This window comes from Centroberyx gerrardi, chromosome 3 (genome assembly GCF_048128805.1).
Source record: "Centroberyx gerrardi isolate f3 chromosome 3, fCenGer3.hap1.cur.20231027, whole genome shotgun sequence".
In the NCBI taxonomy this organism is placed as follows: Eukaryota; Metazoa; Chordata; class Actinopteri; order Beryciformes; family Berycidae; genus Centroberyx; species Centroberyx gerrardi.
Window position 1 is genome coordinate 26,646,076 of NC_135999.1, and position 17,398 is coordinate 26,663,473.

The window sequence follows — 17,398 nt, forward strand, 5'->3', positions numbered from 1 at the left end:
AAGGTGAGCGGGGTGTTTCTCTCCTCCCTCCCCGTGCGGGCTGTGATTGTGAGAACAATACCTGCTGCTGTTTTCACTCACTCATTCTCTCTCTCTCTCTGTTTCTGGTTGAGGGGAACACAAACCCCTCTGGAGGCTCTCTCTCTCTCTTTCCTCCCTCCATTTCTATTCTTTTTTTTTTTACCCCCCCTCTCTCTCTCTCTCTCTCTCTCTCTCAGTTCAGTAGGTCTGGCCACTGAGGGACTGTGTGTGTCTGAGGGTTGCTGGGGCGAGTGAGCAGCCAATTACAGGTGGGCTAGAGTTACAGGGTTGGTCTCACACACACACACACACACACACACACACACACACACAAAAAGGTACATACATGGTCACACACACACAGACGGACACACACATGCACCTCCCCCTTCCCTTCTCTCTCCTAATGGCATTTGATCTGCAGCCAGGTGTCGGCCTGTCTGTGTGCCCAAATTTGTGTGTGTGTGTGTGTGTGTGTGTGTGTGTGTGTGTGTGTGTGTGTGTGTGTGAGAGAGAGAGTGTGTGTGTGTGTGAGTGTGTCAGTGAGTCCATCTGTCTCTCCAGTGCTACAGTGTCTTTCATCTTTTTGATCTGTGGTGTCACAGCATATGGACTCCTGGACCAGCCGTCCCCCCCACCACACACACACACACACACACACACACACACACACACACACACACACACACCCTTCCAAAAAAAGCCAACAATCTGTCCTAGAACAAATTCTAGTGTGAGTCCTGACACACACACACACACAAATTCACGCATACATGTGCAAAACACATTCAAACACACACTTCTCCCGCTATTATTAATACCAGCCACACTCATCAGACAAACTTGAAGATGTTTACAGAAGGAAATGTCAAATTATTCCCATTCCCATGATGCACTTGGAGCACAGACGCCACAGTGCTGCGGCTGGGTATCATTACACATTTTTCCAATACTTCATATTCAACACCGGTTCTAAAACGCTGCTCAATACGACGCTTTTCTCCGCCGAATGAAAGTGAGATACGGTCAATTATTTTCCGTGCGACATTTCCGTGAGCCATCTGCTTTCCTGAACAGAATCAGACCGCGCTCAATTGATTTACTCAATAAAAATACCCATAAACAAGAGGAATGTTTGAGGATCCAACATTGTGAAGCTTCCCGTTAACCTGTCAACAGCTTTTGATGCTTTAATAAGATCAATAGGCATCAGAATCTGGTACGATACTAATATGTATCACTTTTTATACGCAGCCCAACAATCTCCAGTCAAACTGAGCACTAAATATGTGAAAAAGTTGCACTTGTTTTGTCCGATCTATTGTTGCTGAGGGCAATGTTTGTGGCTTGGTGGCATTAAGACCTAGAACCTCCCTATCAGGGATGACGCAGGTTTTGGCAGCCGCCGGGGGTCAGTGTTATATCTCAGCTTGTGGAATGCGACACACACACATACACACACAATCACAATCACTTGTGCGCACACTTGTTTCCGCTGATTATACAAAGAGAACAATATCAACATGTTTACAGCAGAGACAGCAGCAGCAGCTTTCTATTACTACAGCCTGACAGAAGGAGGGGGGGGTGGGGGGGGGGGGGGGTGGGGGGGGGGGGGGGGGGGGGGGGGGGGGGGTGGAGGGTTCCTACACAGTTCCAATTTCAAAATCCCATACTTTTTCCAGACTTTAATAATTTCTTGCTTTTGGTGTTCAGTAGAATTTCTGCAGATAGCCGTCCGGCCCACACTAACTCTGCACTATCACGCCATCCATGAAGATTAAGAAATATGTGAGATGACACGGGCCTAAAACCACAGAGGATGAGAAATCGTATATCTACATCCAGACAGTAGAACAATACTTTTCCGTACTTTCCAAAATGTATTTCCAAACTTATCAAGAGTCGGAAATTACCAAATTCTTTTCCCACACGTTTCCAGACTTTCCGGATTTGTGTATGAACCTTGAGCAAGAAAGAAGAAAGAAAGAAAGCGAAAGCAAAAAAATTAACGAGTAAGAAAGAAAGGGACCCCTGTAAAAAGCCCCCCCCCCCCCCCCCCCCCCTCCCTCCCTCCCTCCTCCCTCCCTCCCTCCCTCCTCCAGCCCCTTGATTTCCGGCCTGCCTGCCGCTAATGTTTCTGGGAAAAGATCAATCGGTGGAAGCCACAGCGCTGGCGGGATGCCAGAGCCGTGAAGGCATGTAGACAGGCAGCCAGCCGCTCCGCAATCACTACAGCAGATGGGAGGGAGAGGAGGTGTGTGAGTGTGTGTGTGTGTGTGTGTGTGAGGGTGAGGGTGGGGTGGGCAGAGCCTGGGGACACACATCTGTATAGGATACACACATGTCCTGAATGCTGCTAACATGACGTAAGTTAGTGTGTGTGTTGCAAATAGGCTCTGACTGATTTTTGAAGGCTGATTGAAGTTGCTGATAGCTGACATTTTGTGCCAATAAGGATCAGGGTGAAAAAGCCTCTGAATCAGCATTTAGTCCTTCATGGGACACTAAAACTCTCCACTGAAACTCTTTTAGTTAGCAGCTCTTTAAGGCTGACTGCACCTATTCAATGGAAGGGAAACTCTGCCTTTAAATAAAATAATTAATTTACAAAAAACATTATTGGACAATTAAATGAATAAAGTGTGCAAAGAAAATACATTGCAGGGTTTATAGACTTTAAATTTAGCTGTGGTCAAGAGGAACCTCCATCATATTTAATAAAAGGCCAATATCCAGCTGATATATTGGCAAACTGATATATTGGTCTAACCCTAGTTGACACTGCAAACAGCACGATAAAGATTTTTTTGTTTCCAACCGAGCATTGTGATTGGATGAGAGGTTATAACTGCAATATACAAACTTGTACTTTATAACTCTGCTCTGTTTACATTTAATTTATTTACTCTCGTTTCAGTCGCCTGAACCAAGCGGGGATGTTTATTGCTGATTTTTCGATTGGAGGAGAGCCAAAATAAAATGAAATCAAAACCTAAAGCCTGTAAAAAGTGTTGTAAATGTTGTGTAGAAGCAGCAACACGCTGGAGGTCGTGCTGCGCTGTGGTTATTGGCACCGGAGGCCGCAGCGCTCCCTCCTGTACGTTATTGCTTAATTGAATACTAGCTCGCCTTGATTAATCACGAGAACAAAAAAAAAACCACGCCAGCAGGCAGCGGGGCAGGCCGGCGTTTAGAGAGACAACATCCCCCGCGTGTCCGCCGACAGCCTCGAGGCCTGCTGAAGTGTCCTTGAGCAACAGACTGAACCTCCATCAGCTCACTCGCTGTTAAGAACATCAAACAATGTAAATCCATTAGGCGCTCCGATCTTTCACCATAACTATCTGTAGTTTTCCGTCGGCGGGGAAGAGCCGCTCCCTTCATCTGGCCGGTTTTGATTTAATCGGCGGAGTGATTTTTTTCTCATCAGAGTGAAAAATCAAAAGGCGTTCGGTCAGGCTTATTACCCCCCCCCCTCCCCCTCCCCCCATCCAATACGACTGTCACTATGAAAGGCAATGGAGAAGTTATTGCCAAATGTCTCTTTTTTCAATGCCAGTCCCCATTCATCATACTTGGCTTTGTTTGAAACAGCTCTCCCTCTCTCTCTCTCTCTCTCAAAAATTCTTCCCTATTCATCTACTTGGCTGATGATGAAACGACGGGTTTTTCCGTCTACCTTTTCTGCCCCTCATGCAAATTAGGTTTTTTATTACTTGGTGTAACGAGGAAGTCGCATCAATGAAACAAAAAATAGCATAAAAAATGAGGCCTGGTGCTGCTGGTTAATGGGGTTTACAGTGTGTGTGTGTGTGTGTGTGTGTGTGTGTGTCAGTCACTGAAACGTCTGGGCAAAGAGCTTTTCCATTTTTACTCAGAGTCAGGTTGCCTAAGTGCATGTTGTTCCATAAATAATCAGGAAATGGTTTCAGGATTTCTCCCAGTTTTTCTCCAATCGTCTTCCCTCTCCTCCCCCTCACCTCTCATCCTATTGGTCTGCTATTATCGGTTGCCGTTGGTGACCTCAAGAGTGTAAGGGATCAGGAATTCGTCAAGAGGATCGTCGCCATGGTGATACGGGGGCAACAGGCCGAGTGAGTTAACCTTGGCTCGCCTTTTGTCGCAGGCCAGGCAGACACACTTATCTGGCATGACTCACTCCGTCTGTCTCTCTCTCTCACACACACACACACACACAACACATACATGTGCACCCAATAACATGAAACCCCACACACGCAGACCAAACATACAGATACGCACAAACATTTATACACATCAGCAAACACAGAATCAAGCACACACACACACACAGACACACACACACACACACACACACACACACCACAGTCTCCACCAGATGTGCGGGCTGACTGCAGCAGGCTGGGAGCTGGGAGCTAACCCTGGTTAAATGCCTCTTGGCAGGACTTAAACACACAACACCCAGACTCCCCACTGGGATTTGAACCAACACCCGTCTCGTCACGTGTCTGCGGTTTTCATCTCAAACGACATCGTCTATTCAAAAAGACATATGATGGTGTGTGAGTGTGAGGACGAGCTCGTTCTGCGGCAGAGAGACAGAGGGAGAGAGAGTCTGCAGCGCTGCGGTTTGAGGCCTTGAAGCCACGAGGGAGCAGGCGAAGTGTGTAAGAATGATTTTCTTTTATATCAAATTAAAAACCTTGGTTGGTCTCGTGTTAACAGCACACTGCTGACATCAGGAACATTCATCAACAGCACTTCTATTAGAAATGCTGTATGTATTTTTTTTAATTTTAAACTCAGTAGGCAATGAACTCCAACATAGTTTCTTATTATATGACTTGCAAAATCGGTGCTGGATTGCCCCCTCCAAAAAAGTAGATAAAATTAATTTGATCCAAAATGCTATACATTTTGGGGGAAGAAACATTGCCTGAAGTCCTGATTTAATATCTCTAAAATCTACTCTGTAAAAGTGTTGCTTTGTTACCTACTATCCTTTAAAATATTTGTGCTTTCGATCATTTTGAAAGCACTTTTTCCAAATGGTGGATCATCTCATTTTGGAAACACGGCTCTTCACCTCCATAGCTGCAGCTGTCTCTCTCTCCAGTGCTGTGATGTCAAATCCTGTTTACAGCCCTTTCCTCTCTCTGACCCTCGTGGGGTTGGATTGGCTCCCAGCAGCAGCACCAGCCCCGTACAGCAGCCACCACAGACCAAGCTTTCATAGAGGCAACAACAGACCTGACAACTGTCGACAGCCTGTTCCTAATCTGCCGTACCCACCATGATCTCATAGAAACCCAAACGAGTCCCGAACGCTCACATCAGTTTTGCTAGAACTTTGTTTTCCACAAGTCAAGGCACTCAGTATGAGGAAGATGAAAGAGTTCTGTGTCAGTGTCTTATGTCAAAGTGAAATTAAAGCTACAATATGCAACTTTTTTTTTGCCTCGAGGCGAGAAGTGTATTGTTTATTCCCCTCCCTCTTCCCCTGCAATTGATCAAGTTCCCTCCCCAAAACTCGTCACTCATCTTGATGAGCTGTTCACCTTGAAACGGCGTCTAGCCCGAGGCTGAGGAGAAGCAACCACAGGCGTTGAAGCTGCAGACGGCGAAGGCAGCCAATCTGCAATTTAAAAAAAAACATGTCGACGTTCACTGTGTTTTTGAACGGGTTTTGTCTGCCGCGTGTTTAGCTTCGATGCTTCGTTTCTTACTGCTTTCCGCCACTGTTGTTACTGCTGCTATGACTTCCTCCGTACAAACAGGGTCACAGACAGACCGATACTGTATAATATGTCCTAGTAATTCATTGTTATTTTAATGTCCAAAATGCTGCAGAGCTGCCAAATGAGCTTCAGCCATCTAGTTCACCAGGCAGGGGGATCTAATCAGTGAAATCTCCTGGTGTTGTGATTGGTTTGGAGTGAAAAACCGCACACTCTCGTCCCTGCAGGGCACAGTATCACCTGTCTGATCTAGCCCAGGGTACAATGACTTCCTTTTTCATGTTTTCAGACACCCGGTCGGTCTAGTTCACACACGTCCACCGCACACAGAGCAAGCCCAGACCGCTTTGTCGCTTCCTTTACTTCACAGCGAGCCGTTGATGGCGGCTGCGGGGGATCGAACCTGCGACCTTTCACCTCTGGGCCACCCTGCCGCCTGCTCTTACAATGCATGAGCAGGTAGAGGTTCGCTCTGGAGTTGCTCACTAACACTTCGACACTAAAAATAGTGAGCAGAAAGACAGGCTGGTACACTTTCTGTGCTAGCTGGAGAATCCTCCTTTCCAAAAACCTCCTGTCGATCTGTTCATGTCTCCCTGAGGCAACGCCTGCCAATGACAGCCATCTAGGGCACGGCACAGGCAAGAGGCAAGAGCGCTCATGCCTAAATGTTCAGAGGATAGTGATCTGTGGGCACGGGGAAGGCATCGCCATGGCAACGGCCGCCCTGCCCTGTCAGGAGCGAGGGAGAGAAATGAGGCAGAGAGAAGATAAATACACCCTATTATTGACACGGGGCATTCTTCTGAGGATTAAGAGGAAATAGATACACACCCCGAAATGGCGAGCGAGAGACACTGTGTGTGTGTGTGTGTGTGTGTGTCTATAGTGTGTGTGGGTGAGGGAGGGGAGGGAGCGAGTTAGAAAGAGATATTTCAAGATTTTGACAGAAAGGGGAGTGTGGGAGAGAGAGAGAGAGAGAGAGAGAGAGAGAGATGAGAGAGAGGAGAGAGAGAGAGAGAGAGAGAGAGAGAGAGAGAGAGGGATAATTGAGGCAAAGAGAAAAAAAATACACCTTGTTATTGACACAGGCATTCTTCTGAGGATTGGGAGGAAACGCATACACACCCAAGAAGGAGAGAGAGATACTGAGTGGCGTATTGTGTGTGTGTGTGTGTGTGTGTGTGTGTGTGTGTGTGTGTGTGTGGGGGGGTGGGTGTGGGGGGGGGGGGGGGGGGGGGGGGGGGGGGGGAGTCGTGAGAGAGAGATTTTGAATTTTGAGAGACAAAGACAGTTACAGCCTAAGAGAAAGGGAATATTTCAGCGGGGGGAACCTAGTCGGCGTTGCTCTCGGAGGACAGGCTGACCTCATCTGAACGCCGCAGCTCGTCTCCCGACGCGCCCCCCACCCACTTCCCTCGTCTTGGCCCCGCCCCATCTGCGTCTCCTTCCTCCCATACTTTAGTACCAAGGAAACAAAAGTCATTTCAGCTGCTGGACGGATAGAGAGACGGAAGAGAAGGGTGATCTTTCCCCAAACTGGCCTCGATTGTTCACACTGGACAAACGACAAGACGCAGAGTTTCGTCTGTCTAGGACGCCATCGACGGGGCTGATGATTTATTCAGAGCTGCCTGTGCGCTCTGGGACACACACACACATACACACACACAAAAGCACACACGGTTTCTGCACACTCATGTCTGAAACACTTCTGTGTCGGAAAGACGCTGTGGGACAGGGAATGAGAGACTCCTTTTCTCTCCTTTCATCACCGCTCTCCTTCTACCTCATTATCCTCCTTTCTTCCTTCCTTCCCTCTCTCTCTCTCACACAGTTCCCCCCCCCCCCATCTCGCTCTCTTTCTTCACACCCCTTCCCTTGTGGTCTACCCCCCCCCCCACACACACACACACACACACACACACACACACACACACACACACACACACCCCTCCACCCCATCCTCATCTTTCTCTCTCTCTCCCTGTTTCCTCTCTCTGATCTTGTCCCCCTTCGCGGCCCATCACCTCGCTCCAATATGTTTCAAAGACAGACACCACACACACACATTCTTTATGCACACACACAGACACAAAGGACGGAGGTACATGTGGATGAGTGTGAGCGTCATTCTGGAAAGTCCGATGTGTAAACCCAAAGCTGAAACACCTCCATCTAGTCTTTTCCGTTTTGGCGGTGGGTACTCTAGCGAGAAAAAGGGTATAAATATGAATTACAATTCTCTACCGAGACCCAAGAAAAGCGTGATGTGGGAGCGCGTGTAGCGAGTATGCCTGCGTTTCTCGAGGGAGGTCACCAACTATGACAGGAAGACATCCGAGGGCGGAGGGTGGAGAGTCGAGCGGGGACATCGTTCGGTCCCGAACAACAAAGTAAACATCGACAGAAACAAAAACAGTTCTTTGCTTCCTAGTTTTTTTTTTTTCTCTCCACAGGTTTCGCACACCTGCAAAATGTCCCTCGCTTCCCACCGTAGCAGCCCCCCCCCCTCCCCCCTTCTCGGACAGCAGGCGTGTCAAATCAAGAGCGAGGCTGGAGGTGAGGAAAGAGAGAAAAGGGGGCGGGGCGACAAAAAGGGAGAGCGTTTGGCCCCTCCCCCTGCAAGGGGAGGAATGAGGAAATCAATGATTTGTTTATCCAGTGGTTGTATCCTCTCGAAGCTCTCTCCATAAATCCGTGGTGGATGTGATTCAATGTTCCCTTTTTAAACCCCAAACTAATGATTTTTTAAAGATTTTATATCCCTGCAACGTCAGTGCTGCCTGGTGGAGATACGTTCAGTATCGCTCCACTGAGAGATGTAGTTCATCAGTACCGTTCCGCCCCCCCAATCAGTGCTGAGGTCTCACTTGGGCCCTACTGGCTAATTCGTTCATCTCGCCCCGCGGAGCTCCTAGCCCTCGCTCAGCCCGGGCGATCTGATGTAGGGGTTCTCCAGGAGGTAGCGGTACCTGTCGTAATGCTCCAGCATGTACTTGGGGGCGTACATGTGCTCTTTGGGGTCCGTGGGGGGGTACTCCTGGAGGGAGCCGTCGAACCAGCCCCCCGTCCGGATCAGGTCGCGGATGTAGTTGAGGTCGCGCTTGTCCTCGTAGTCGCCCCAGCGCGGGAAGTCTCCGTTCTGCGCCGACACCAGCTTGAAGTAGATCCCCTCGGGCGTGAAGCACCAGGAGCAGTGCCAGCCGGCGAAGTGGAAGGGGCTGCCCACCGACCACTGCACCAGGATGTGGCCCGTGTCGTTCTCGTACTTGCGGAAGCCCGGCATGGTGTAGTACTCGCGGCGGCGCAGGCGGATGCCGTCGCCGTCGTAGACGTCGCGCAGCATCCCCACCGTGCAGCCCGACACTACCTCCAGAGAGCCGAGCTGCTTCCAGAAGAATCCATACAGTGACTGGATCAAGAGAGAGGAAAGGAGAACCCAGAATTATTGATAGATGATACATAATAGATAAAACCTTAATGACTGGAGTAAGAGAAGAGAAAGTTGCATGAGTATTACAAAAAGAGAAGAGAGTTCAGTTAAAATGCATCTTACACCCATCGGCCGTCTATCTGTCAAAGCTTTGGCAGAAAACATATTAGTATTCACACAGACACGTCCACACACAACCTCACGTGTCCCTGCTACCTTGCGCATGTGGATGGCGAAGGGTTCAGTCCAGCCGTCGAACAGCTTGAGGAAGAGGAGGCCCTCGCGCGCCGGGATTTCGTCGGCATCGTTGATGACGAAGACGTCGTCCGTCCTGGCGCCCACCACCCTGGACATGCCGTTGCGCGTCAGGAAGGTGCGCAGGTAGTCGTCGGCGATCCAGCCGTCCTGCCGCCCGCCCTCTGGGAAGTGGTCCAGGAACACGTAGAGGATCTTGTGGCGTATGTAGTCGTACGTACCGTTGAGGAGGAGACGCAGGAAACTGGGAAAGGAGATTACAAGCATTACAAATGCCATTTAGTGGATTTTTTTTTTATCCAAAACACCTTCAAGTGTCATGAGTTCATGCTTTTTAAATTTTATTAGAATCCGTGGTCCCAGTAGGAATCAAAACCCAAACCCTGGCAGTGTTAGTGCAATGGGAGATGAGAGAAACGATATATAAGCTATAGTCTATTCTCAGGTTACATGATTTATCATTTAGAATTGAAGTTCTTGAGTTATTGAGTTCTGTTCCAAAATGAGATATCTTCCATTAAAAAGAAAAAAAGTGACACCTACTCTTACGAAACAACTAATAGCACCGAATTTAGACAGTTTGATATTGTTAAAAATAGTGGGGAAGACAAAATGATGACACAGAAAAGCCATTGCACATACACCACACTGACTGGGAGAATAACTCAATTAACCTGCTGACATGCATAGCGAAAGAGATTGTTCCCCAAATGTAGCCGTTTTCATGCAGTGTCACAAAGCATGATTGAATACGCCAGTCTCCCCCTCCAAGGCTACACGCAGAGTCAATCATCTCCCTCCTGTCATAATCTGCTGTAAAATTGCTCCCAAGGCATTTCATGTTGTTGCCAAAGTAACTTCAACGTAATTGTTATTCAGCGGTGATACTCAAGAAGCGTGAAGGTTGGATGTAAACAAAGATTGTGAGCTGTAAACGGTAACTACTCAAACACGCAAAAACGTGTGATTGTCAGGCTTACACAAATTTTGAACGTGTTTAAGTTTCAGTCTCTAATTAATAACGAACACTGCACTGCTGAATATCTTATAAAATGGAGCATGAATACTCCAATATACAGTTTGAGCTTAATTAAAATGCTTGTAGCTAAATGGATTAAGGTGGTGATATGACCCAGGTTTTAGCTGGACTATTCTCATAACTGCATTGAGATCAAAGTCCCTACCCTACTCTCAGTCTCTGTTTTTTTCCAAACTTTATTTATCCAGCAGAGGTTTGCTGAGCATGCATAACCTTTTACTCTGCTATCCTGCCTCACATTCACATAGTTACACACATTCACACCTGGGAGCTGTCAGGTACAAACATACTCTTCTGCTGATGGCCACTGAGCAGCTCAGTTGAAGAATGTGTGCCTTGCTCAACGACACCTTGATCTTAAAGTCGAGATGAAATGAAAAATGCCTTTTTAACCCTTTTAGATCACATCCCCGGTCATATTGTGCACCTAGTTAACAATATATGCCAAAAAAAATACAAAAAATCAATTTCTTTGTATTCTTATATCAAAATCCAATCATGTTTTCTTCCTTTAAAACAAAATATGCCGTGTGCTTACGTAAGCATGCCCATAACCAATTTCAACCAATAATATCATGACATCCACCCATCAATCAATCTTCAACTTTTAGCGCACAGAGCTAAGATTCATTAGTTAGCTAGCTAGCAACAGCACGGTACTTCGGTGTGTCTTCGGGTGTTATGACACGCCCACTTTTCAACGTTCAAATCAAATTCCTCCCAACGTTTTGTCCCGCCTGTCTTTCCTGTTTCACTCGGAAATACGTCACGATACGAAAGTTAGATACTCTCGAAATGCCGTTTCATCTCGACTTTAAGGGCACCTCACTTATAACCCCTGCACGCGCACACACACACACAAACACACACACACCACTCCAAACTCCTGTGTCTCACCTCAGAGGCCTTCTTTCTCCATAGGCGGTGAAGTTGGACTCACAAACCAGGAACAGATCCACGGCCTGGGCCAGCTCGTGGAAACGTACGTGCAGCAGGTCAAACTCATGGTTGACGTTGATGGCATTGATTACCCTCCGCGGCGTCTCCCTGGGCGTCAGCCGCTCCTTGGTGGGCAGATTGGAGTGGTACACCATGGTGGGAACCCCGCAGTAAGGTCCGTGCCACCCCGGCCGACACACACACTTGACCAGCCGCTTCCCGCCCCTGGCCCTGGGCTTGGCTTTGGGAAGGACGGAGGGCTGCTGCTGGACCTCCAGAGGTTTCCGCTGCCCCCCCCGCTGGGATCCTGCCCCAGCTCCAGTGGCCACCGGGCCCCCTGCCTTCCCAGAGTCCTCCCTTGGCGTAGCCACCTCCGTCCCCTGCCTGAAGCAGAGGGCTCCAGCTTTGGTTCGGACAAAGTAAGATGTTTTGTCGTCCTGAAGCTGGTGAGTGCGTGTGTGGACGTCTCCCATAGATTCTAAGGGGTCCGGGGACGGACCCTTGAGGAACACCACCCGGTGCTCTTTCCCCGCCAAGCCATTGTCTTCTGGGAGATCAGGCCTGGCAGGCTGGGCTGGGTGGCTGGGGTGCCACGGCTTCAAGTGGTCGTCACCTCTCTCCTGAATAGGGAGGAAAGGGATTCAGAAAACTTCCATTTGGCAGAAAAATACCTTGTAACCTTAGATTTCCTTGTTCCTTGTCACTCTCAATGATTAACTCCATCCAACTTTGGCTGATCGAACAAAGAACACTGGCTCTTCAGCGTTTCTCCGAAATCACACATTAACCTATTTCTTAACGTCTTCTAAAGGTTAATATGCAACCAAGGATGAATGTAATCACGTAACATAAGGTTAATATGAAGCTGCCTTATCTTATAACCGCTGGCTATAAAACTGTAAAAAGGTGCATGTTGCACCGAAGTATCAGCTCATAATACACAATCAAAAACATCAGTTAGCTTCTTGTATTGACACACTAGATGTGAGAGATGCAATAAATATGGCCTGTAGTCTTTACTGTACTCTTTATCTTTGGCTATAATCTTTGACAACTGGCAATCTCCCACTTGGGGGCTTGAGAGTGGACTGGAGCCTGTATTGCCTCTTTAATCATTATGAAGAATGTACAACCATGACGAGTGATTATAAAGCAGTATTCTTATTCTTCGAGGCTCTGTTCATGAAAATGAATGTGGGAACTTACTGAATGTTTTAGTTTGTTTGCACAGTCATAAAACAGAGTGATAAAAAAGCACAGTGATAAAATACGATGATAGCCGGGAGATAAGAAAGAAGAGATGCAATCAATAATATATGAAGCCAAGATAAAAAAACCCCCCCAAAAAAAAACCTCAAGGGGCTTATGAAAACATCTCACCTTAAAAAAGGAGAATAACGGTGTCATTTACATCAATTTTCTTCTTTCTACATCTAGTTTACACTTCCCCCAATCATTTTGCAATGCATGCATTTTTAAACATTTACTAATTTTTTGTCGTTTTTAAAATACACATTTTTTGGTGTCAAACATAGCTTGATATTAACCGTTGTCCCGGCCAACAAAGATGCCCCAAATAAGACATGGATGTGACAATAAAGTTTGTAAGGCGACATGTTTTTGAGGGATTATTTCCCTTCTTCCTATGAGTGTCATGTGATTGACACTAAGTAGAAAGGAACGTAATGACAAAGAATGTCAGCGATTGGTCAAAGGTTTTGTCTACATCATATGTTTACATCATGACGCGCACAATCCTCCGTCCAATCAAAGAGCCTAAAATATTCTCCGGTCCAATGAGAGGCCTCTGAATGTGCGCACTGCTATGAAAACACTCAACTCGGGCACAATAAAATAACAAATAAAACAGAGAAACTTTGACAAAACCAAATTAAGGCTTCATGTTTATTGTGATGGATTCTCTCGCTCTGTGGAAGTCGTTTTTCATACTGTACAAGAATGAAAGGCAGCAAAAGGCTTCTTCTGAATGGATGAAAACAAGCGGTGATGTCTTTACTAATGTAAAGGAGAGGGGCAACATAGACAACAGGCAAAAACTAAAAAAAGAACGACACTAGTATTATCCTTTAAAACGACAAAATTCAAGATGACAACTGCACTGGATAACACTGGCAACGGAAACCATATTGTGGAGAATGGAAGAACAACAATAAGATCCACAGAAATGACAAGGGAAATAAAAATCAATTAAAATATCCCCAACGAAGGAAGAGAAACCATGGGGGATGTGAGCGTGGTAATGAGTTGCAGGGTAAGGCCCTGTCTTCCGTATCATCTAATTAATGTGGCTGGGAGTCCAACTTCCATCTTCCCATCCCATTAACCAAATGTTGAAGCTGATGGTGACACTGCTGGTTGGTCTCTTGGTGTCACATGATCTTATGGTATTCCACTGCAGGTTTGCTCACAAAGATACCAATGTTGCTCTAGCTAACGCCGGATATTGTTTGATATTATTTTGAACTCTCACGCCAGTACCTGTATCTATGGCAACAAGATAAACATATCGGCGTGTTCCACTATATGAAACGTCTCTTTTTCGTAATATATTTTGTGACATTTTAGTAATTTTAATGATATTTTAGGTCATACATACTGTGGGAATTTCAATTCCTTTGTGGTTGTTCTGCCATATTTGTCTTCTTTTCTTTCACCTGGCTTTTATTGGGAACCGTCTTTGTTTGTCTTTATTTATTTACATATACACACACACAACACTTGTTAGAGATCTGGCCATTATCTGAGGCCCGACCTTTATGGGATCTTTTATATTAGGAGCTTGTCCTAGTTCAATAGGACAAGAGATCCTGTGTATTGCTAAATACCTGTTGGTTGCATACACAGGGTCAAAGCATAATTCAACATAAGTCCCATTTCAAATACACACCCATATGGGCAAATGGCATTGGACAAAGACACACACTGCTCTCACCTCCTCCGGAGTGTCTCCCCGCTTGTTCTCCTCCGGTTTCTCCCAGGGATGAGGCGGCGCCGGCTCCTCCCTCAGCCTCATCTCTAGCCCCGCCCTGCCGACAATTCCTGCGCCTCCTACCGCGCCCCCACCGATCCCCATCACGCCTCCTCCTCCTCCTCCTCCTCCTCCCACAACACCCGCCGCCCCTCTGGGTTTGGTGTCGGACGGGCGTAGCCCCGGTAGGGGAGGGGCCTCTTCGGGGGAGGCGGGGCTAAGCGGGGTGCCGGCCACGCCCCTCTCCCTCCAGAAGAAGCCGGTGACCATGATGAAGGACTTGATGTTGGGGTAAGGGGCGGAGAGCTCGCGCAGCAGGGAGACGTAGTGGAGGGCCTTGTAGTAGTGGAGGAAGGAGATGACGCACAGGCCCACCGTGCACAGCAAGAACACCCTGTGCCGTCGCATTTTCATCCTGCAGGAGGAGGAGTGAGGAGGAGAGGGACAGAAAGGAGGGAGGGGGAGGGTGGGGATGGAGAGAAACAGAAATGTCAGTGCAACTAATAACAGACACTTTCTAGGGCTACAATGAATGCTCAATAAATTCAAAATAATTTTTTTAATCAAAAAAATAAGTCCATTTTCAAGTAGTCTTTATATTCTGATTACTAATTGCCTCCATGGGGGATCCACAATTAACTTCAAGAGTAAGAAGAATCGCCTCCATAGAGAGCAGCATATAAGAAAACGGTAACCCAATTAATAACAGTATACTAGTCCCTACCCGGGGATGCGCGCGCCACAACTCCGCGCAGACTTGGCAAAAAGGCGCATAAACAGCGTATAAACAGCGCATAAACAGCGCATAAACAGCGTAAATTTGTGGAAATGGAAAAATGAACTCCGTCAGTCCCTGCCTATCCCAATGATCAATGGCCATGTGCAGTTTCAGATTGATTGGACAACCCGTTGAGGAGCAAAATGGATGCGGACAGACAGACGGACAGAGATTTCCTCATTTATAGTAGGATATGATGATGGTAACCTGAAAATGGTAGTGGTGTGTGTGTGTGTGTGTGTGTGTGTGTTGTGTGTGTGGGGGGAGGGGGCTATTAAGATTTCAACAGATTTTTTCTACAATGAATTTAGTTAGACTGAAATGTTGACAAATTGTGTTATTTATTATAGATTATTTGAATATTCAATTTAAGAATAGTCGATAGTTGCAGATATGCTTTGTATTTTTCCCCAAAAGTTTCAGTTAGTTGATGAAACACTGAGTCTTGTAACTGGACGCTTCAACAGACTGAAAATATATTTTGAAGCATAGGTAGCCCCAGTGGGAATCAAACTCCCTGCACCTGGCAGTGTTAATGCAACGCTCTGTCCAACGAGTTATCCATAATCTATTGATGATTTATGATGTTGATCATATTTGATGTATTTTCCTTCTGTATTCTCATTCAAACTCTGCACAGAGAAGACAAAGAATTGAAGCAACTGTGGAGAATGGAAGGGAAAGAGCAAAGTCTATCGCAGCACGATTGAAGAGAAGCGTGGAAAGAACGGAAAAATCAAGACTTTGGTATTCTATGACATTTCATTATTCATACTGACTTTCCAATTCTCCTGGAGGACTGGAGCTAAATGTGCATGAGATGAGAGGATGGGGGAGATAGAGGAAGGAGGAGAGAGAGAAGGCAGTGAGGGAGAGAGAGGAGAAAGAGGGAAGAGAGAAAAGAGAGACAAGACAAAGATAAAAATGTAATTGTGATTCCCCATTCTGGGATTACCATAATCTTCAATAATACGAGGCGACGCTGACCAACCACAAATCGTCCCGATCTAATCCTGTTTGTCCCCAATTGGCTGATCCATTTCCCCTGTGGCCAACCGGCAATCTCCTCTATTAAGTTATTAAAAAAGAGACGTGACAAAATTGAATAAAATGGATAACGCAAATGGAAGTGAAGCATTTGAATGTTCGCTCCTGCCTTGATTTCCAGGGCTCAGACTTTCTAAAAGTCATCCTCACGACTGGGATTTCCTTTTTAGCCGGGCGCAGGCAGCACAGTCAAGAAACGGGGACAGTCGGTGCTTACGCAGCAACTTCTATTCTTACATTCTAATCCATCTTAAAAAAAAAAAAAAATGGCTTACATCTTCCTCGGACCACCTTAAGCATACGGTGGGCAGGAAATAATAAAAAATAAACAAAACAAAACACTGAGGTAAGGTAAAAAAAAATAAAAAAATAGCCAAGTCTGCCAGTAATCGCCCTGCAAAGCATTGCATGAATCTGAAGTAGCTTGTTCGGCACGGGCCCCGAGGGACTCAGCCACACAAAGTACTGTATATGAAAAGAGAGGAGGAGGGAGGGAGGAAAGAGTGGAGAAGGACAGGGAAGGGGGGAGGAAAAGGAGCAGAGGGAGGGAGGTTGGGAGGGGAAAGAAGGAGAGGAAGAGGAGAGGGGAAGAACATTGGGGGGGGGGGGGGGGGGGGATGGAGAGATGCAGCCCAGTGGAAGGGGGAGAGGAATGAAGGAGGCATCAGTGGGAGCTGTGAGGAGCGAGGGATAAAGAGGGGGGACGAGAGGGAGAGATGGAAAAGACTGAGCATCCTCTGTGAGACTGTACAGTCCCGCTCCTACATTCCTGTGCAGGGCTAACAGGGCATTGGGGATTAGGGATAAAGTTAGCCGCCCGATACACTGGCTATCAGGGTCAGAAATTAACCGGAGCTCGGGGTAATTCTGATTATTCCAGAACTGTAGTAACTTCAGCTGCAGCAGCAACTGATGCTGCACATCTAGCTAGGCCCTGTGGGACTGTGCAAGTAAGTAAGTAAAACTTTATTTATACACCACTTTTCAAAACCTGAGTTACAAAGTGCTTCACATTATGTCAAAATAATATATATGCATATATGCACAAGCTGCATTTAAATCTAGAAATTTCACCATGATCTGACTGCATCAGGATGTCATTTGTAAGCCTGAGGAGAGCCGTCTCATTAGAAGTTGCTGACAAACAACTTTTTCTAAACTTTTAGATATG

At 46.7% G+C, this 17,398-nt stretch overlaps 1 protein-coding gene across 5 annotated transcripts in view; it reads right to left on the bottom strand.

Annotated features, from left to right (window-relative positions):
* Nucleotides 1–8,234: 8,234 nt before the first annotated feature.
* mgat3b (beta-1,4-mannosyl-glycoprotein 4-beta-N-acetylglucosaminyltransferase b) overlaps nucleotides 8,235–17,398 on the bottom strand; it is a 51,598-nt gene continuing 42,434 nt past the window's right edge. For all 5 annotated transcript variants that reach the window (XM_071910630.2, XM_071910629.2, XM_078291134.1 and 2 more), the window contains exons 2-5: nucleotides 14,367–14,817; nucleotides 11,372–12,033; nucleotides 9,397–9,679; nucleotides 8,235–9,159 (exon numbers count right to left, since the gene is read on the bottom strand). In XM_071910630.2, the coding sequence (XP_071766731.1) occupies nucleotides 8,662–9,159; nucleotides 9,397–9,679; nucleotides 11,372–12,033; nucleotides 14,367–14,816 (1,893 nt within the window). In that variant the 5' untranslated portion in view covers nucleotide 14,817 and the 3' untranslated portion in view covers nucleotides 8,235–8,661. The remainder of the gene's footprint in view (nucleotides 9,160–9,396; nucleotides 9,680–11,371; nucleotides 12,034–14,366; nucleotides 14,818–17,398) is intronic.